The sequence below is a fragment of the Calidris pugnax genome, unplaced genomic scaffold (assembly GCF_001431845.1).
Source record: "Calidris pugnax isolate Ruff unplaced genomic scaffold, ASM143184v1 scaffold70, whole genome shotgun sequence".
Classification (NCBI taxonomy): Eukaryota; Metazoa; Chordata; class Aves; order Charadriiformes; family Scolopacidae; genus Calidris; species Calidris pugnax.
The window spans coordinates 9,787,779-9,810,112 of record NW_015090862.1 but is presented as its reverse complement, the minus strand read 5'-3'; the positions used below and the strand labels follow the sequence as shown (position 1 = coordinate 9,810,112).

At 38.0% G+C, this 22,334-nt stretch overlaps 1 protein-coding gene across 3 annotated transcripts; it reads left to right on the top strand.

The window, feature by feature from the left end:
• Positions 1 to 5,336: 5,336 nt before the first annotated feature.
• On the top strand, positions 5,337 to 21,754 carry USP8 (ubiquitin specific peptidase 8). Of its 3 annotated transcripts, none has more exons than XM_014944640.1 (19): positions 5,337 to 5,507; positions 6,178 to 6,322; positions 6,803 to 6,888; positions 8,805 to 8,949; positions 9,612 to 9,669; positions 10,379 to 10,538; positions 10,819 to 10,981; positions 12,186 to 12,330; positions 12,522 to 12,742; positions 13,776 to 14,372; positions 15,374 to 15,463; positions 16,069 to 16,149; positions 16,570 to 16,832; positions 17,477 to 17,689; positions 18,201 to 18,411; positions 18,741 to 18,977; positions 19,972 to 20,114; positions 20,434 to 20,566; positions 20,798 to 21,754. In XM_014944640.1, the coding sequence occupies exons 1-19, from the start codon at positions 5,404 to 5,406 to the stop codon at positions 20,981 to 20,983; spliced, it is 3,381 nt and encodes a 1,126-aa protein (XP_014800126.1). In that variant the 5' UTR covers positions 5,337 to 5,403; the 3' UTR covers positions 20,984 to 21,754. The 3 variants fall into 3 exon arrangements, with proteins under 3 accessions (XP_014800126.1, XP_014800128.1, XP_014800127.1); XM_014944642.1 differs by having other exon boundaries at positions 10,394 to 10,538; positions 20,798 to 20,983; XM_014944641.1 differs by lacking the exon at positions 15,374 to 15,463.
• Positions 21,755 to 22,334: the final 580 nt, after the last annotated feature.

The window sequence follows — 22,334 nt, the reverse complement described above, 5'->3', positions numbered from 1 at the left end:
GGGAGGGGGCGGGCGCCCTTGGAGGGGAGCCCCAGGCCCGGCTCCGCCGTGCCGGGGTAGGGGGAGGCAGCCGTCAAGGGGCTGCGGAGGGCAGGGGGAGGCGGGCTGAGCTGCGCGGGGGAGGGAATCGGGCCTAGTCCGGCCCGGCCCGGCGAGGAGCGGGCAGCCCTGCGCTCCGCTGCCGGCGGCGTGACCTTGGGCAGGCCGCCCCAGCCGCAGCCCGGCCGGGGTGAGGCGGCAGTGGAGTCGGGGGAAGCCGCCCCGGTGACCGGGAGCGGCCGGGGGAGGATGGCAGGGGGACAGCGCTTCCCAGAGCGCACTCCTCCGGCCGCAGCGGGCGGGTGGCGAGCTGCGCTGTCATGGAGACTGCCACAGCCCCGGCCCGGCCCCACCGGCGGGGTCCCGGGCCCGCACCCGGCGGTTTTAACTGCCCTGTTATAAACTTGGAGGAGTTTTCGCCATCTCTGTCATCTCCCCGGCTTTTTACCACCGATACTGTTTGCCTACCTTTGCGGATTTTCATTTATCTAAATAAGAAGTAAAGCTATTTGTGGTCTTACTTAGATAGAATAACGTTCAAACTTCCTTTGTAAAATCCAACTTCTATTTTTTTTAAGCAGCTTCACTTTTTAGGGTCTTCCCTCCCCATCAGTATCAGTTAAACTGTGGGATGAGTGAACTGTCAGAAAGGATTTTCTCCCTGTGCGACACGAGCAGTGCCCAGGTTTGGTGGTGCAGGTAGTTTCAGCGTGGTACATGGCCAGAGACAGACCCATGACACGTTACTGCCACAGTGACATGTGGCATCCAGCAAAATGATGATAGTTTGGGTACTCTGTGAGCATAACGGCCTTGGCAGCTCCAATGGTAACAATCAGTCTATGCACATTACATTACAGCACCAAGGCCTGAAAGAAAGCTAGAGAGCTCACAGAGGTAAATATGCTGATTGAGTATATAGTTCGGTCACATTAAAATGCTATATCTCTAACTGATAATCTTAACAAACCCAGCTCTTCTGTACAGAGTACAGACAGTAAAACAATTCCAACAGAACCAAGGAACTTAATGCTCATGAGAAACCTGTTTCTCACTTCCCCAACTCTTCAAGACAAAAATAAGTAGGTGAATAATACTTTATTGCATACCTGAATTGGTGATGCACAATACTTAGCATGTCAGTTTATTTCAGATTGTGTTAGTGTATGCTGCTTGCAATATAACTGCTTCTGTGCGTTGTTCTTGCTGTGGTCATTCCACTTAAAGCTTACTCATATCCTTAGTAAAACCAGCTTGATAATTAGATGTCGAAAAACCTGTTACCAACAGGTGTGTTTCCCTGTCAGTGTAAAACTATCCATTCTATGTGTTTTAAATGCCCGTAAACATCCAAGCATGACTTCTCGTATATTTTGGGAATATTGGCCTGGTTTTCAGTACTCATAAGTATGAAAAAAGAGCCTGAGATAATACTTCGGCTGGTGATGGAACAGACATGAGTTGAGTTTGATGTTAATTTTTAAGAAAAAAAGTTGACAAACCAGAGACCTCTTCTTCACGGGGTTGACTAATAGTAGATTTAGGTATTATGACTTCTTCAATCCCTTGTATTTATGGTTTTATGATCCACTTCTCTTTTATTGCTGGGAAAGAATATATCTTTCTCTTTAGAGATGTATGAAAGATCCATATATATAATTAGACGGTTTCATCGATGCCTTGGTGTTGCCATTGTATTGATATGATGATTATAAGTGTGGAGGAAAATGAAATGCTTGGCAAAACTGAGCGTAATCTACAATACAGCCTGGATCAGCAAGAGTTTATCCCAATAAAATGGATGTGAGTCTGATAAGAAAGTACTGTTCATTGCAGTTCCTCTGGTGGAAAAAAAATATAGACCTCACACAGAACATACAGTAGCCGGTCTAGCTCTATGCATTTCACCACTGTATGTTAACTACCCCTGAACATCTTTATTTGTGCAGCTTATTTTGCTGGAGGAACCATTGAGACAGGTCAGTTAGGAATGGGATACTAGCAAAAATTTAGGTTCAAAATCAGCTGGTCATGTTTATACATGAAGGAGCTGATCTGGATTCTGAAATTGGTGTCTTCCCAAAGCCTGCTCAGAGAAGGAAAAACACCTTCATTCATTTGAGTATAATGGAAAATCAAGTTACAAAACACATTTTAAAATTTAGTAGAGGCTTATGCAGTTTTAAGCATTCTTCTGAGCCAAGACGTTGAGTGGCCAGCTCGCAACTAGTGGTCAGCCTGCAGGTTATAGTTAGGGAATTTTTGCTGCATAAAACTGAAAGTGCTAGTTAGAGTTCCATAGTTAAAGTTCTGTATAGAAGAATTAATTAAAAACTGCAACGGAAATCTCATATTAACTTATATATGATATATACTGTATGTAATTCTGTTAAATATTAGGCTGCTGAGAATTTCTTTTTTTTTTAAAATGTTATTCCTAATCCATCCTTACTCATTTTACTGCAGAATATCGTATGAATTATGGTGCTGAGAGAGGTCAAAGAGTAAGGTCACACCTCATTCATCAGATACTGTGGTTAATAACTCATGTTTTGAAAAAGGTATATATATTTACTCAGATCATATAATAAAAGTAAGTTCAGCACTGAACTTATCTGGCAATTTAAAGACTTGCTGTTATAACTCACCATAGCAGAAAGAGATGGAAAGACAATTTTTGTTCTTGGCCAAAATTCAGATTTGGCTTTTATCCACTAGTTCTACACTTGTATGGATGAGGTTCCAGAAGAACTGCCCATGTCAAGGTGTGTCAGCAGCACTTGAGAATTTACTAGCATCTTTTGCTTTCCATTAAACGGTTCATTTTCTACATAATCTTGGGGGTTTTTATGCACACATACTCAATAACGTTATATTCATATCTTTTTTGGACGACATTTAGTTACAATATTCTGTCAGAAGACAACCAAATGCTGCCACTTAAGATTAAGAAAATACTGGTTACATAACAGAGCAAACACTGAAGATATATTTGGAAAGGACTTAGCTTCAAAGAAAAAGTCTATTTACAGTTCAAAAAAAATAAGAGCCAGGTAAAGACATGTTCTGAAGGTAGGATTAGGCAAGCAATGCTAAAATCTTAATAAGAGCGAAGCCATTCTTTCTAATTTTATGAGGCTGTAAAAAGTGTGTCTTTGTTTTAGGCAAAAAAGATTTTAGATTGGAAGGGCGCTGTACTTTGGGGCAGGGGGAGGTCTGTGTTTTATTTCTACTGAATGCAATTCTTTTAATAATTTTATTGCCTTGTTTTCAGCATCTAAGTATCTCCCTGAAAATTAAAGTCAAACACAAGACACCTTATATGGGGAACATAATGTTTTAAGACAAGTGGGGTATGGGACATATTATTAGTTTTATGTATTAAAATTAGTATTTGAGGACTTTAGAATTCTAGGACTTCCTAGAATTATCCAAAAATCAGTCTCCTAAGGAAGGATTTTTGCAAAGTTTATCAACTCTGAGAACTTGCTATGCAATCAGACAATAAGCAAGCACAGCATCTGTGTTTAAGCAGTAAGTTACCTACCTGGAATATTGTTTAGTCTGACCTTGCCATGCCATACCCTAAACCAACGAATTTAGTGTCTTTATTTGATAACTAGTTCCTAGACAAAGAACAGTCATCCTAGTGATACTGTACGTGCAGTGGTACTTCAAAGAGTAACGGCTGGGAAGGTGTCACGTTCCCATCTCATTCTTGGCTGCATGCTGCTCTCCTTGCACAAGCTGTGTAGCTGTTCTGCCTCTGCAGCAAGCTCAGCTGGCTCAATGAGAGGTTGGACAAGTACCAGACCAGGAAAGAAATCAGGACCACCCCATTTGGTGGCAGTCAGCTACAGATCGATTCAGTTCTTTGAAACTTCCCTCTGAGGTCACTGGCTGATGATTTTTTGGTCACGCTTATCATGCTGATCATCACCTTGAGGGTGGAAGAGAAATGCCCTACCTTCATCTTGTTGAAGGCCACGTGGGTTTTCACTAGTAGGAAATTTGTTGGGATTATTTGAGCATCTTCTGATTAGTTCCCCGTAATTTCTTCAGTATTGCTACCACCTTAACGTCTTACCACATGAGGAGGAGCTCAGTTCCTCCCCTGCCACCCCAACAGCTAAAATAGCTTACCGGGTATTAGGTTTGAAGATTTTTAGTTAGACTATCTGTATGAGACTTAATGGACTGCTCTATCAGAATGTTAGATGAGAGGATGTAATAGTCCCTTTTGGCCAAACTCTGCTTAACTATTTCATGGTTACCTGGAGAGCACTTCCAAGTGAAAGCAGAAAGACAATGACATCTAGGAGTTCTATCACTTACAGTATGTCCAAGAAAATTCAAGTCAACTTTAACAGTAGCAACCTTCCTTTTCTCAGCTTGTCTCTTACCAAGACATTAGTACAAGACATTTCTATGGGTGTAGTATATATTTGCAGAGGTATATGTGAAGGTAGTGATAAAATAATTACCCATTACTAATTTCAGAGTACAGAGAAGTCAGCTAATTTTTCATAATACTTACTAGTGTTATAGTTGAATAAGTTTGCTGGATATCATGATTTTGAACATTCTTAAGTCATAATTTCTGTTCTTATTATTTTCTTCTATTATTCTTCATTATTTTCTTCTATTGCTGACATTCTTGATAAATTACCTAGAGTGGTGTCAAATAATTCTGTCACTTTGGGAGGATTAATTTATACTGTTAACTGTTCAGCCACTCTGCATCAGTAATACTTAGAACTGATACAAGAGAACTCTTATGGATAATTAACATTTAAATAGGTACAGTTTAAGCAGCTACATTATTCTTCAACTTCTGGCAAAGAAGTTTTCTTTGACTTCTGGAAATACTTTTCCTTTTATGCTTGTATTACAAATAATTGCCCAGAATAAGTAACAGATTTTTTTTCCTTTTTGCTTTAAATATAGGTATCTTTCTATGTAAGTAATTCTTTTTTAATAGCAGTAATATAGACTAATATCAAAGACATAGGCGTATTGATCAGTACTGTTGCTGTAATATTATAATAATATTTTGCCAGCTTGTAGTGGAGCAGATCATGTACTAGAGTTCTAATTCTTTACCTACAATCGGATTGCATTTAGAATATTTCATTGTAGTTTAAACTTTAACTGCATAGGTTCCAGATTGTTTTATACTAGTGTTAATTCACATAAAGTGAGATAGATTAGGTAATAAGGCCATACAGGTAACTGTAACTGTATTAAAAGTCATTGGAATCTAATTGGGCTCTCCCTACCTTTTTTTTCCCCCCCAGAAAAATATTGATAGAGACTTCTAAGAAGCTGTACCATCCTAGAAGGAACATAAGTAACAACATTAACATGCCTGCTGTGGCATCTGTACCTAAGGAGCTGTATCTCTGTACTTCCTTGAAAGATCTCAACAAGAAGACAGAAATAAAACCTGAAAAGACGAGTACAAAGAGGTATATATTTTAATTTATTTTGCATTAATAATAGGAGCATTAGTGCTACTCTGCTAAGTAAGTTCCAGAACTATGTTGTGGATCTAAATTTCCTCAATTATTTCTGTTATAAAATCTTGGATAGTCTTATATCTAGATATGCCAACTATGAGATTGGATATGCTTACTGCCTACAAAAGGTAACTTCACATACTGCCAAAACATGACGTAGACAGCACATGGTGCCCATGAAAACTTCATATGCTGAGAAAAGGCTACATAAATGCCAAGTCTTAAAATGATACAATGTTTAGCAAATGTGCGAGTAGAAAATATTTTATTTCTAGCATTTTTAGACAATCAACAATTTCCTTTTGTCTTACTATGAATTAGTTTTTCTTCAAAAAAATATTTTTGGAAGCGAAAAGTACTTTTTTCCCCCCTATCTCAGGATGCTATTTAATTATGGACGATTTTAAATAAGGCTAGTAAACAAACTAGCAAAGAGAAACATGATTTGGAGAAGCATGGTTGTAATTCATATTTAATGAAAGCCTTATAGTAAGACAGTAAAAGCAACTGCTTAATATATGGGCAGAGGCCGTGAACACTTAAAATGGCATCTTGTAATGAAAAGGTGTTTGGGAACAAGTCAACAATCATGTGCTTTACTCCTCCTCTTTGATTTCAGTTATGTGCAGAGTGCCCTTAAGATTTTCAAGGCAGCAGAGGAAAGCAGATTGGACCGAGATGAAGAAAAAGCTTACATCCTATATATGAAATATGTGACTGTTTATAACTTTATTAAAAAGAGACCTGATTTTAAGCAACAACAGGTACAAAAGCTTTCTGACTGACCTCTTATGCATTGGTAGAAGTATTAGAAGTACAGAGAATTACACTAATGCACATTCAAAGGATTACACTGGTATTAAAGAAACTGTTTCACTTGTGATGATATTTTTTCCTTCCTATTTTTGACAAGTCTATTGTTAATTGTTTTTAATACACATAAAGTATATAAACTGTCAGATCTGTGAATGTTTTTTCAGGGAAAGGTAGTCCTGTCATCTTTCCCATTCAGATATTTTTTTAGGTGCAGTTGCCTTGCCTAGCCTTTATTTATTAGTCTATAGAACACTTTACTTACAAACTGATGTTTGAAAGGAAAATATTTTGATTCAAAATGGTTTCTTTTATTGGCATTAATACCATTATAATACCAATTCTTTGTACATTAGTGGCTCTTGATATGCACAGAAGTAGGCATTATTAAGGTGTACGATTAATATGTGGGGTGATGCTTGTAATTTTAGGATTATTTTCATTCAATTCTTGGACCTACAAATTTAAAAAAAGCTATTGAAGAAGCCGAAAGACTCTCAGACAGCCTTAAACTCAGGTATGTGAATACAGTAAATAGATGAGATATTATTTATTGTACCTGAAGCCTGTACATGCACAATTGCAGGTTTTTGTGCTATTTAGTAGTAAGGGGTTGCACTTGAGTAGACCTTAGATACCTGAAACTCTTGAGAGCTTAAATTGCTAATACACAAAGGTCTGTTATTAGAGATAATTTTTGTCATCACATAGTCCAATTATTTGTCACTGTGTACATTGCCTCTTAATTCTTGGTAACTATGATTTGTTGATATTGTCTCTTGGTTTTGTTTAATGACTAATAAAAACAAACCACAAGATATAAACTGTATATACACTAGAGATGATAGAGAGCCATTTCACCCTTACCCTTTTCATAATAAGGTCATCTGGAGCTAAATATACTAATGAATGTTCCTAATATTTATATATGTTAAAGAGTCCTGCTAGTGTGGATTTAGTTTACGCTTAACAAAACACATTTTTGATTCTTTAGCTAGCTGCTACACCTTTTCTCTCCCTCTGCCCTGTTGCAGATGCATGGAAATGCATGGGTTTGCCAGTATGTAACTGATGCTAATGGGGCTTTGGGTGGCTCTTTTGCAATTGCCAAGTTAGAGGTCTTTGTGCCATAAGCCATGAAATTGTGTCGGTGAGATGCTGTAAGGTAGACTCTGGGTGATACTTAGTGCAGTATGTCTTGCTTCCAGCCCTGTCTGCTTCTCCCATCCTTATCAACTGCCTTTCTCGCCCCTTTCTCACCCTTTTGACCCTTTCCCTTCAGCTGGGCACATTGCCCACACCCCCCCCAGTATTATTGGGAAAGCTCCCTTTGAAGCATCCATAAAGTTAGTTTAGCTGAACAAGGAAATAAGAGCGTAGTTACATGTATATGAAAAGAGACTTGCCAAAGATGCCCCATGACACTATGCGTAAAACAATCTTTAGGTTTTCCTTATTTTTAATTGAGTCTCACAGGTCAACAGAGCTACAAATGACTGTAAGAATAAACACTGATAGAGTTATAGAAAACCCAAACTATTTAGAGACATTGTTTAGTAACTTGTGGCTTTTTATGACAGTAACAGAGTCTTGAAAGTCAACATAATTAATAACTCAGCTACTCTGGGCAAAAAGTATATATATTTGAAGGGAATACAAATGAAACATGAGTCTTGTGTAACTGCAGGAGCGGTTTCAGGGAAGTTATTTGTATAATTTCTTCTTGAGGCAGTAGGCCAGCGAATAGTTTAAATGTTAATTGTTAACTGGAAGTAGAGCTGCTGAAGCATCATTTGTATAGGAGCAGGAATACCTACATTAATGACCTATGTGCTTCAAAGGTGTAAATGGGAAATTGATGGGCAAATATTCCATATTGACCGAATTAAATTAAAATCTGAAGTATGTTTTAGTGCCTTTAACTCCAAATGAGAACAAAATGCTCTGTTCTAACTTGTGATGCCTTTGCCAAATCAAAAAGGTTGTTGAAAAAAGAAAACCACCACATTACAGGCCTGCAGCCTCCTTCCTATTAGTGCCCAATTAATGGAGTAGACTTGGAGGCAGAATTTGATTTAATGATCTAGTTTATTAATATAGTAGTCTTGATATGAAATACAGCTACATTGTTGTCATTTTAATCCCAATTAGGCAACATCTGATGAAAATGAGCAATTACTAATACAGTTCAGTGTTCGTGTTTCACTGCTTGGTTCAGTCATCAAAATTGTCAGTTCAAAACTTTTTTTTTTATGGATCACTAATAACCTTTAAGCTTCTCAGATATATTAAATAGAATGCTGTTTAACAGTGATGATGATTCTGTGACTTGAATCAACAGTGACTTGATGACTCTGATGTTAATTACCCAAGGCTAGCCAATAACACAAAACTGAAGAAAAATAAGAGGCTTTTTTTTTCCCCCCCCAATAGATATGAGGAAGCTGAAGTTCGGAAAAAACTTGAAGAGAGAGACAGACAAGAGCTGCAGAAAAAGCAAGAACCAAAAGATGAAGGAAAGAGTTCAGCCAAAAACTCCTCAGAAAGTGCAGTGGATTCCAAAGGAAAAAGCCAAAGGGTAACTGAATTTATAGGTTTACAAACCCTCTAATTCAGTCTAAATGTATTTAGCCTGTATTTAGTATTAGTTTTAATTTAGCCTTTGATCTCTACTAGTAGCTATTTCCAGTTCATGTTAATTTAAAAAATAGCTTACACTCCCCATAACCCTTCTTTGAAAGATGTTGAGTCCTACCAACCTCCAAGTCTTCCATAAGATAGACTAGGTTTTTTTTGTAAAGTGAAGTTCAGTCTTATAATAGAACTAGTGAGAATAAGAAACCCAAGGTAATGGTAATAAGCTGATTTTATGGATAGCATGTCTCCTCTTTAGGAGAGAGCTCACTTTACAGCAAGACTGTGCAAAGAAACTAAATTCTCTGCAAATATTTCACAAATTTCATCTAGCAGATGATTCTATCCTAGGTTGTATTGACTTTTTAACTGGTTTCTGTCTAGATAGAGCAGCAGCCTTGGTATCTTTTTAGTACATTGGTCAACACATCTTCAGAAGAAATTTCCTTTTTCTGTGTTTCTTCCTGTGGCTTACAGACTGACCAGTTTCCTTTAAGCTCTGACAGCCAGTGTCTGTTAGCCAACCTGCTTCTGAATATCAGATATAAAACTAATGGTTTTGTTTTGTTTCTGGTTTTTTTGTTTGTTTTTTTCCTTATAACACAGATTAATGGTGAGAGGAAGCATTCACTGGAAAGAAAGGATCAGTCTGACAGTCTGAGTGGTAAGAGATGCAATGTTCACAGGTGTGAAAAAGGTCTCCATGTGACTATGCACCTATCACCTAAGCAGTTGCAATTCTTTTAAGGAGTTATTTCACAGTCAGAGTATTTTGACAAAATTCTAGCATCTTGTACTTCAGTAACAGTGACTTAGTAATTAATTGAGATCTGTATGGCAGCCTTCATTGATTCTCTTGAACTTTGAAAGCTGTGCTGTTGAAAAACTAAAGCTGAACTAGCCCTAAAGTGGTCAAATTAGAAGGAAAACTGTCTCCTGAAATGATAAGAAAAAAAATCTAGGCAAGGCTGAAATATGTCAGCTTTCTCAGTTAAATAAGAAGTTTTTCTTTTTCCCTCCCAGCCTTCTGCTTTTTGTTCTGTAATAAATATGTGAAAATGTTCTCTAGAGTTCTTAAGAGGAATATCTGCAGCACGTAGTTTACAAATGCTTGCCTATATAGTTCAACTTTTTGTGTTCTCATTTAAATCTGTTTTATCACTCAAGTGTTCAGTGTTGTCTAATTCAGCAGATGAGATGCTAATCACTACAGTAGTGGGACAAAAGGTCCAATATGTTCATTCTATAGTGTCTCACCTCCATGACTTCATGGGACTTTTCTGTTCCGTTTCATCTGTTTGCAGTCGTGATTGCACCACTCAGATGCAATGCTAGCTATCTCCATTTGTAATGTAGCTTTTTACATCTAATAGTTTCTGAATTTCCAGGAGCAGTCACAGCTGAGAAACTGTTCGCAATGATGTCGGACAAAAATATTGAATTGATTATAATGGATGCTCGACAATTGAAGGATTATCAGGAATCCTGTATTCCAAGATCTATCAGTGTCCCAGAAGAAGCAATCAGTCCTGGGTATGGCATAACGTTAAATGGTAGTGAAGTACTACATTTTATGATTTTTATAAATTGACTGCAAAGAATTGTATGCTTTTAAAGCTTGTACACTTAGCTTCAGATTCCGTGCTACATACAAGTGGGTGAGATGTATCTGGACAGCTGTGTTCTTGCACGTACTCACTTCAAGCCAGATCATATTTATTTTATGTAATCCCGATATGTTTATGTGCTTGGATATTGTTGGGTGAAATGTTACTTGTACATTTGTCTTTAAATATATGTTAATACATTTCAGAGTCACTGCTAATTGGATTGAAGCTAGACTCCCAGAGGATTCTAGAGATCCATGGAAGAGGAGAGGACACTTTGATTACGTTATACTGCTAGACTGGTTTAGTTCTGCCAAAGACTTAAAACTAGGAACAACTCTTCAGAGCCTGAAAGATGCCCTTTTTAAGGTTGGCAAGCTTCATGTTTTATATTAATTCATCTCAATAAATAAGATCTTAAAGCATCTGTAATTACAAAGTATATGGAAGACTTAATGATACTTTAGGCAAACATCTTGGTTCAGTTTTTAAAGACTGCTTATTTTGATAGCAGCAGCGTAGTATGAAGTTTCATATTGCCATGCTTGTGCTCTAGTAGAGGACAGTATAATTTATTAAATAGTTAAACAACAGAATGATTCAGCTCTCCTCCTCAGCAACTAGCTCATAGTTCTTGGCTGACAGAGTTATTTGGGAAAGCACTGAGTACTGTTTGTCAGAAACACTGTCACCCTCTTTCCTGTATTAGCAACTCTAATTCCTTACCCATGGGAACTGGCTGGTGACCTGCAGAGACAGGCTGAAGAAGGCTGGCTTCTCTGCAGCCCTGTCAGCCAAGCACTTCCTAGACCAGAAGGGTTTTGGTGAAGGAGACCCCAGAAATATTTTGAGCATGGTTAACTTTTCTGCATTATTCAATATTACTTTTAGAGAAACATGAATTTAAATGAGAACTTCGTTAGTGCAGGGAGCTTATAGACTCAAGCAGATGCTCAATGTTTTCAAGTCAGAACTCTGACTATGGCTGTGTTGTCCCTACTCTTTATATAAGTGGCTCTTGTGAAAGACTGTACATGTTTCTGTTACTTAAGCATTCAAGAGCATTCAAGACTGGGGTTCAGGGATACTTCAGGCAGTTCTCTCTGTTTATTGCCTTACAGAATATTCTCTGTGCCTTGTTCATGTTCTAATACTGAGGACCTCAGGAGGAGGGCAGTCTGAAGCCTGAATTCTAAAGGGTTTTTCAGAAAGTTAACATCATGCTTTCTAAAGCCAATGTCCCTAATTAGCTTATTAGCAAACTTATCAGATAAGACACAGAAACAAATATTATAATAAAAGTAATTTTCTGCATGGAGGATCGTTACCTGAAGTACCAAACCCTGTTGTGGGTAGTGCCAGGTACCTAGCTGTGTTGGGTATTGTCCAATTACAAAGAAAATCCCTGTTCACCAAAGGGTTTTTGCAGCCCGTTTAGTTCTTATTTAAAAATCTGAAAAATAAGTGGTCTCAATGTAATGACTAGACACAGAAATTGGAACACCACTGTTAAGATGTAGAAGTTTCTTTTCTATTTTTAAATCATTTAATTTCAAACTTCTTGTTCTTATAGTGGGAAAGCAAAACTATACTGAAGAATGAACCTTTAATTCTAGAAGGAGGTTATGAAAACTGGCTCCTGTGTTTTCCCCAGTATACAACAAATGCTAAAGTAACTCCACCCCAGCATAACAGGAGTGAAGCAGTGACTGTTTCTTGTAAGTATACAGGATGAATCCCCCTCCCTTCAAGTGTTTAAAATTACTGGGTATATCTTTAATTAATTCAAATATGTTTTGAGATAGCTTTGTTCTGGCTAAATCTAAATTTTTGGGGTGGAACATGGGGGTTATTTTGCTTTTGTGATTTTGATTTAAGAGTTCTCTCATCCTTCCCTCCTCTCCTAAAGTGGATTTTATGTATCCATCTCTGGAAGAGCCAGCTCCCAATCCACCTGTTGTTGCTGTAAAGCCATCTCCAACAGAAGTGATTGAAAATGAAGAAACAGGAGATAATTTGGAAGAGAGACTAAAATCACTTAACAGACCAAATATACAGGATGCTGCTGTTCCAAAATCTGACACTTCCGTTGTAGTTAATCCAGTATCAATTACAAGAAATATCCCTGAGGTAAGCTGTGTTTCTATTTTTCAGAGTTAGTAAATGGTTAATCTGTTAGAAACCCACCCCATGCAGAAGCCTAAATCACAAGGAAACACTCAGTAATTGTTGAAGCCTTGTACACAAGTATATTGATACAGAGCCTATTGGTGGTCTGTGAAGCCGTGGTAACTCGTCTACAGAACTTTATGAAACTGAATATACTTAACAGAATTGCAGAGCTTTTCATGAATATTTTTATATGAGTACCCAGAAATGGAAGGTCAGGGATCGATCACTAATTCAAAAAGTCTATAAGGCACTTTTAAAACATACACATGATAAAATACAGTAGGGTAGTTAAGCCATGGCTTACCTTGGCTATTCCAGATGCCCGCTTTCCAGCGACTCTATTTTCCTTCAAATGACAAAGTATTTAGGTGGCTTGTTACTCTTGGCCCAGCAGTGAAAGTATAGGAATTTCTTTCTTCCTCTTATGGAGATAAAACTTTCTGAAGACACTTTTGTGGCGTCCTCACACCAAAATAATATTTTCCTAATGAGAGAAGGCTAAACTCAAACTCTTCACTTCTACCATTCTAGATACTGCTAGAAAACCAACTTCCTCTCCTGAAGAGAGGAATGCTCCTTATGTCTGAGCATAAGCCGTTCTTAAATACCTCTTCCCATCAAGCAGGTCTGCCTTGGTCATGTGCTCTGTCAGGTGACTGAGAGAGACAAGCCCAGATCAGGCCTGAGTACCTGAAGACATTTGCCTTGAAAGCTTGAAAATAAGAGTTGTAGTAATCAGTGCTTAATGCTGTCCTTATGGTTCTGTAGGGCTTGTTGATTCTTAACTCACACCTGGAAGTTAAGTGAATACCTAATTTTACTAACAAGCCATTTGAATTACCAGATTTAATGAAATTGAAAGTTCACTATCTCTCTGGCAGAAGTGAACTTTATATCATCTTTGTTCTCTTATAAGCTTCACTTAGAAGCAGCGTAGCTGACAGAGCGGTAAAAGCAGTAGTGAACTGTTGGTCTGTGCTTCGTGTTACAGGTTGATCGTACGAAAAAGCCTTCACTAAAAATCCCTGATGATAACAGACCAAAACCTGAAAGTGCAGTCAGTGACAGCCAGCCTGTGGAGAACGGACGAGTAGTTCCAGACAGGTCCACAAAGCCATTATGTGATGCAAAGAGCGTCCTGACAGAAGAAGAAAAGAGCCGCATACACGCAGAAACTGCTGCCCTGCTAGAGAAAAGCAGACGGGAAAAAGAGCTCCATGAGAGGCAGCAAGAAGAACAGAAAGAGAGACTCAAGCGAGAAAAAGAAGAACAAGAACAAAAAGCAAAAGAAGAACAGAAAGAAAAGGACCACAAAGAAAAGCTACAGCAATCCAAAGAGGACAGAGAACAGAAGGAGAGGGATGAGCAAATAAAAAGAGATCAGGAGCAAAAGGAACAAGACAGAGCGCGCAAAGAAGCAATAGAAGCAAAAAAACAAAATAAAAATGAACTAGAAAGCACTGGTGCAAAAAGGGTTGAGATTGACAGAGTATCTGTGGAAGAAAGAGAAAAGGGAGCTCGAACACCAGAAACGCAGAGACGTGCACTGGGTGACACATCTCAGACCTTTGTGACTGTTCCAGGCAAGGTTAGTGAAAAAGAGAAAATCATCACCAAATATGGAGTAATATTCAGGATGATTTGTGAGTGTGTTCTCTAGTATCAATCTGGAAGTGTTAAATACATCATTGGATTTTTATTGAGGCCACTTTTGCATAAATGTAGAAGAGAAGGTTAAAAGCAATACAAATAGTTAGATTTTTTCTTTTTTTTTTTTTTTTTCAAGACAGCCTCAATTCTTGCTTGTAGGTGGGCAACATGGAATCCCTGTAGGATAAAACTTCCCACTGACATGGAGCATGGAAGGGACGGTTCATAGGCTGCAATCCTGTGTTTCAAAAATAGAGGCATGGTGGCAGTTCATCTCAATAGCAGCCCAGTGCTGTACATGATGCTGTTGTAACACCTTTTAAAAGAAATACAAATAGTTAGTTTTTTTCTTTTTTTTTTTTTTTTTTTGCAAGACAGCCTCAATTCTTGCTTGTAGGTGGGCAACATGGAATCCCTGTAGGATAAAACTTCCCACTGACATGGAGCATGGAAGGGACGGTTCATAGGCTGCAATCCTGTGTTTCAAAAATAGAGGCATGGTGGCAGTTCATCTCAATAGCAGCCCAGTGCTGTACATGATGCTGTTGTAACACCTGGTAGGGACAGCATTGTATGATTGTAACAAACTCTATAGTGCCCCCTGCTGCATAAATGCTGATAATACAGGATTTTGTTGTCTGGCGTAGGAAGCGAAGCAATACCCTAATCTAGCAATTTTGCTGAGAACAGTCCAGTTCCAACTCTTTGGCGGGGGTCACAGTTCCTTCTTTCCTCAGACTCTTGGAGAAAATGGGAAAATTTTTGACTGGGAAGGATAAACATGATGTGTGGATGCCTGCTCTAACCACTTCTATGTGGCACGTGCATTTAACAACCAAAAAAGAAAATATAACTACTTTTTCCCTATTTTGCTTTATCAGCATTCTTTACTCTCACTCCAGATGAAAATTGAAAGCCTTCTCTCAAAATCTTTTGCAGCAAACTGGGGTTAAAGGACAACCAGACAGTGGAGCTCAAAAGCCAGGACCCCTTAGAGAGGATTCTGACCAAGATACTGAAAGACTTAAAGTAAATACAATGTGTTGTATGTAGCCAAAACCAATCAAGTGCAGATGCTTTATGATTATTATGTTAAATTCCACCTCATTTCAGGTTTTAAAGTCATCATCTTAAGAAAAGGCTATGCCATGTTTACACCTGCTTGATTGCTTTTTTTCATTTATCATATTCATTTTAATATTTGAAAGTTTCACTAGAAATCTTCATATGTTTCTGATGGCATTAACAATCATTCCACACTTGTTCATCATCTCACGTATACTCCTGTGCGTACCGCTTTCAAAGGGAGAAAATATCATCTGTATGTGTTTTAACAGAAGCAGAAATTCCTAATAAAGTAGCTTATTTAGGGAAAAAATTGAGTAGTTGCACTTCTGAGAGGCTAAATTGTCATGTGTTTTCCTGGAGCATGTCAGCAAATGAGTTTTGTTTCAATTGAGTGATACAAAATAGTAGTATGACATTACCATTACAATAACCTGTGTTTCCCGCTATAATCAAGGATTTCTTATTCAACTGTTTTACATTAAATCATGTAACTTTATAGGGAAAGTCACAGGCAGCTTGCTGCTGTGCAGAAGTACCTCAACTTACCTTACATTTCTGTTTATTAGTCTCAGCGGGAGCCGTTGATGAGGGCGCGCAGTGAAGAAATGGGGAGGATAATACCAGGACTGCCTGCAGGCTGGGCCAAGGTAACTTTCTGTTCTGCTGTTACAATCACAGAATCACTAATCGAGTTGCCTTGTGCAGTTTTGTAATGCATTTCAGGTGTGTCTCATTTCTAAGTTAGATCATTTGATTTTTTAATTATTTTTTTTAATTCCCTTTTCAACTTCAACACAGTTGTTTTCTGAATTTTAACATAATTTTATGAAACTAGGAGAGTGTATCTGCTGTTTTGGGTACTAAGCAGTTGCTGTTTAATATGCATTTTGGTGAAAGTGGTGCCTTCCAGTAAATTTAATCCATTAAGTATTGAAGCCAGTCATGACTGTTGATATCTCAGTGCTTGACAAACTCATGCACTGTTCTTACAGTAGTTTAAAAATAGGTAAGTAAGTTAATGATGAATTTTTACTTGTTTTTGAAACAATTTGTTTTTTTTCCTCAAGTTTCTGGATCCAATCACTGGAACCTTTCGTTACTATCACTCGCCAACAAATACTGTTCATATGTATCCACCAGAAATGGCTCCTTCATCCACGCCTCCATCCACCCCTCCAACTCATAAACCCAAGCCACAGGTGACTGTTGAACGAGAACGAGAACACTCCAAACTGAAGCGCTCCTACTCTTCCCCAGATATAACCCAAGCCATTCAGGAGGAAGAGAAGAAAAGAATCCCTGTAACTCCTGCAGTCAATCGTGACAATAAGTATGTTTGATAAGTTACACCACAACTTATGCAATACAATAGCATGTATTTTCTTTGTGCTTAATCACCTGAAGTTCATGAATATTTTCTAAGTAGGTTCAAAAGGACGCGAGAGTGATAGACTTAAATTTGATGGCTAAAAGTCCAAGGTGTAGGGTAGTTATCTTTTTGAGAATTAAAGTAATTGTTATGCATTAACATGACTTTCAGGGGCCACAATGTAATTGGACAACAGCTGCTTTTTAAGTTGTGGCATTTGCATCAACATGAAATGCCAGTTTTCTGATGGCTTGTGAAACACAGAGTTTTCAGCTTTTAAACTGGGTTAAATCAGCAGCTAGTCCTTCAGCTGTGAATTTTAAAAAAACAACAAACCCACAACAAAACAAACAAACAAAAATAACCAAAACAAGCAAAACAAAACCCCCTGATGGAGCCTATAACTCAGCCTCATTCTAGGCCAGTGTAGATGAATTTGTCACTTGACACTTGAATTTGTCTCCTTGACTTCCATCTTAAATGACGGCATTTGGAGACATCTTGCTCCAGGACGTTTCATTCCCTGTGAGGGAGGGTGGTTCTGTTGGCTCATGTGCATGGTCTTGTCAAGTCTGAAACTCTAAAAAATAATTTCTTCCTTACAGGCCGGTCTGTTACACTAAAGCAGAAATTTCAAGACTCTCTGCATCACAAATTCGAAATCTTAATCCTGTGTTTGGGGGATCAGGACCAGCTCTTACAGGACTTCGTAATCTAGGGAACACTTGCTACATGAATTCCATATTACAGTGTCTGTGCAACGCACCGCACCTGGCCGATTATTTTAACAGAAACTTGTATCAAGATGATATTAACAGGTAATAATCTCTTATTCTCCTCTTTTAATTTATAACTGAAGGAAAAAAACTACCTTTACTATATTGTTAATTCCAAAAAATCACTCAGTTGGGTTAAGGGAGACATTGTTTCTTAAGTAGGAGACAAATGCTAACTTCTAAGTGTCTTGACATTTTCAAAATTTCCTGTGACAAAATAGGTTTTACTCAAAAATCTTAATTAAATTGTGCTTGTGATATTTGTAAGTATCGGTGTACTAGAGTGTCCTAAACCAAACAGAGTGTTTAAATAGCAGTTTACAAATAAGCTGGAAACAGCTGTACCTTCTGTCAGTCCAGACTGGGAAATGGAACCCAGTTACAGTGCCAAAGTAGACAAAAATTTTAACTTAGTCTGTTAGTCAGTTTTTCTTGGTCTAAATAAATTACTTTGACATTGGGATAATGTCTTGAATAGCAATAGTTTGTTGGTTTTTTTTTAAAGTTACTTGAATGGCTCACTTTTTTTTTTTTTATCTATTTAACTGTCTAGGTCAAATTTCCTGGGGCACAAAGGTGAAGTGGCTGAAGAGTTTGGTGTAATAATGAAAGCTTTATGGACAGGACAGTATAAATATATCAGTCCAAAAGACTTTAAAATTACAATTGGGAAGATTAATGACCAATTTGCAGGATATAGCCAACAGGACTCCCAAGAATTGCTTCTCTTTCTAATGGATGGGTTGCATGAAGACCTAAATAAAGTAAGCAATACGCTTGTAACGAATTATACATCTGTCAAATGATCAAGAGAAATAAATTGTACAAAGATGCTTATATTTCATAAGAGGATTAACATTACTGGAACCTTGTGTAGAAGGAATTCAAGAATTAAAGTAGGAATTTAGTTTGAAATGTATGAAGTACTGAAGGAAGTAATGGAAGAAGCCTAACTAGATAAGAAATGGATGGCTACACTGACAGATTCTAAATATTCTTGCAAATATTCAATAGTGTGCTTGCCAGTAGATGAGAGTTTCTATTTTTATATATGTTAATATATGGCTATGCTATTTAAACTTCCGTTATCCAGGCTGACAACAGGAAAAGATACAAGGAAGAAAACAACGATCATCTTGATGACTTCAGAGCAGCAGAACTCGCCTGGCACAAACACAAGCAGCTCAACGAGTCCATTATTGTGGCGCTCTTCCAAGGCCAGTTCAAGTCCACAGTGCAGTGTCTCACCTGTCACAAGAAGTCCCGCACCTTTGAGGCTTTCATGTATTTGTCGTTACCGCTTGCGTCCAGTAGCAAATGTACCCTGCAGGTAAGGCTGGCCTTGGCTACACTGACAGATTCTAAATATTCTTGGAAATATTCAATAGTATGCTTGCCAGTAGATGAGATTTTCTATTTTTGTATATGTTAATATATGGCTATGCTATTTAAACTTCCGTTATCCAGGCTGACAACAGGAAAAGATACAAGGAAGAAAACAACGATCATCTTGATGACTTCAGAGCAGCAGAACTCGCCTGGCACAAACACAAGCAGCTCAACGAGTCCATTATTGTGGCGCTCTTCCAAGGCCAGTTCAAGTCCACAGTGCAGTGTCTCACCTGTCACAAGAAGTCCCGCACCTTTGAGGCTTTCATGTATTTGTCGTTACCGCTTGCGTCCAGTAGCAAATGTACCCTGCAGGTAAGGCTGGCCTGGGGGGGACAGCTCTGCAAGTAACAGCATCTCTCTTCTTTCTCTTCTGCTCAGCCTCTTGCTGAAGGCGTTGGTCAATATCCCAGCTTAGTTTACACTAACCTGAAACGTCTGGGGGGGACAGCTCTGCAAGTAACAGCATTTCTCTGGGACTTCACCATCGTGTTGCTTCTGCTCAGCCTCTTGCTGAAGGCATTAGTCAATATCCCAGCTTAGTTCACACTAACCTGAGACACGAACAGATCTGAGCCTTCATTATTTCTTAGTTCTTCTAAAGTTTAAAAAGAATAGGTCATTCCTTGGAAGTTTTAAAATACAAGCAGGATGGAAATATTTAAGTTGCAGTAGCAGAAAAGACATGTATAGTATTTGTTTTTGGAGGTCATAGCTTTTAAACAAAATATTGTAGGTATTTTGAAAGACTTGCAGTTAGTTAATATACACAGTAAAATGTACTTCCACACATGGATTTAAATCACTTTTCGTCATCTTTGTGAAACAGCACACAGAAAATTGATGCAGGTTAACAACCAAATAGGAAATAAATACTTTTGCTACACTTCCGTAAACACCTGCCCTTAAACACCTGTGTTTGTATTTTGTTTCAGGAATGCCTTAGGTTGTTCTCCAAAGAGGAGAAGCTCACTGATAACAATAGATTTTACTGTAGCCATTGCAAAACTCGGAGGGATTCTTTGAAAAAAATAGAAATTTGGAAATTACCACCTGTTCTTCTTGTGCACTTGAAACGGTAAGAGAAATGGTGCTGGGTGAAAATTATTTAGGATGAAGTGACGAGGCTTAGATGGAGATTGATTGTTCCAGGATCTATTTCCGCTTGTAACGTTGCAAGAATTTTATTTTCATTTGATGCCCGTTCTATTAGATGAGGCACTTTTACAAGTAACCTCTTTTCATTTGTGCTAGGAAACACGTGCCAGCATTAACAGAACCGGGGGCCAAATGCTTTAGTTGAGATCACATCTTGGCTAAAAACAGGGGAAACAGACACATTCTTAAATAGCTTGTGAACAACCTGTAACTGATAAAGACGCTTTTTCATTCTCTAGATTTTCCTATGATGGAAGATGGAAGCAAAAGCTTCAAACTTCTGTAGATTTCCCATTGGAAACTCTTGACCTCTCACAGTATGTTATTGGTCCAAAGAACAACCTGAAGCGCTACAATCTGTTCTCAGTGTCAGTAAGTAACCACGTCACGTTCCAAAGTTGAGATGGTCTTTGTGCCAAGACTTGAGTTAGCCTGTGTGATTCATCTCGGCTTCCAGGCTGCCTACCTGGTTGCAGATTAAGTTGTAGTCTAAAAAAGAACATTTGGTATTCACTAAAAATCTCACATTCTAGTTTATTTCCCTAAGAAGGGAAGAAAGGGCAGCTTTTGAGGCCATTAACTCTTTTCCTCTTACGTTTCCAGAATCATTATGGCGGGTTGGATGGAGGGCACTATACAGCCTACTGCAAAAATGCTTCAAAGCAACGCTGGTTTAAGTTTGACGACCATGAAGTATCCGAGATCTCATCATCATCTGTGAAATCCTCAGCTGCATATATTCTCTTTTACACTTCTTATGAACAGCGAGCAGTGGAGATGGCCACATAAAGTAGTATGGGTTAAAAAAAAACTGGTTTTCTTTCAGTAAGAGCAAAGTAGGTATGGGAATGCATATAAATATGCAAAGCTCTGACAAACATAGTCACTTACGGATACGGGGATGGTTGCAGCAGCTTTTCTGCGAGCGAGCTCTTTCTGGTCAGTACTAGTGCTTAAAAATCAGAGGACAGATTAATAATGCTTGTGGTGATACTGCCATCTGTGAAACCATTTAAAAAGCATACCTGCATTACCATTTATTTAAAAAACAATTATTTTTAGTCTGTTACAAAATTAAATTCTAGCTTAGTCATCTGAAATCTATTAACAAGTAGTTTAAAATGTCTTAAAATCCCAAGGCATATCTTGATTTTTATGTTTTTCTTTCACTGTTATGGCCTTTTCACATTTCTAACCTTAAGCTTGATTCTACTGTGAATACTCTAGAATGATGTAAACAGTTAGGAATGTAAGTGTACATATTGATTGCATACTTGCACATCAGAACTATGTATATAATAAAATGTTGTCCTTTTTGTGAGAATCTCTAAAACTCAGAGGATTGCGTTTATTTGCCAGCTCTAGGTAATTGCAACACTACTTAATAAAAAAGCAGAGCTGTATTTTTTTTCTGTTAGCTTTTGTCAATATTTGTGCACTTCAGAGTTATTCTAAACAAACAAGATTTTCCTTTTTAATTTTTTAATATAAATTTTCATGTACACATGCATTAAAAACCTTAATGAAGAAATGATTTAAAAATATATCCTGTTAAATGTATGTCTGGGTGTGCCGTTTTCATTCTCAACTAGCTGTGGAATGGTCAGGATTCTGCGTAATGACAGTCTGAGTAATATTTGCACACTTTAAAAGTTCTTTAGATGAAAAAAAAATACTACTTCATGTACAACTGATTATTTTAGAAACTATTTTAGTTGCATCTTGTACATTTGCCTGCTCTGGAGTTGGGTTAGTTTTCCCTCTCTGATCAGGTTGGCATTCAAAAATTTTAAATCCTGCACTCTGAGCTTTTATCTGTCTCCACACCTGTGTTTTGCTGATAGAATTAAGACCAGGATTGATTGTTTTCCAGATGTTTACAAGCTGCAAATGAATTTGCAGTGCTAGAGGGACAAAAATGACAGTACTAGTATAATGCCTTTTTTTTTTCTTCAATACGAATGGTCACTTCTTCCCCTGCTCTCATCTCCCTGCTCTGCTCGTGTCCTTGCGCCTTAGGATCCTACTGCCATTTTCTGAAAGGCAGCTTAAAACACAGTATATTTAACCAACAAAGAAACAAGAATTGGGAGGTAAGTGCATGTATATGCTCAGCACTTGTGTTCTCTTGAGGGATGTA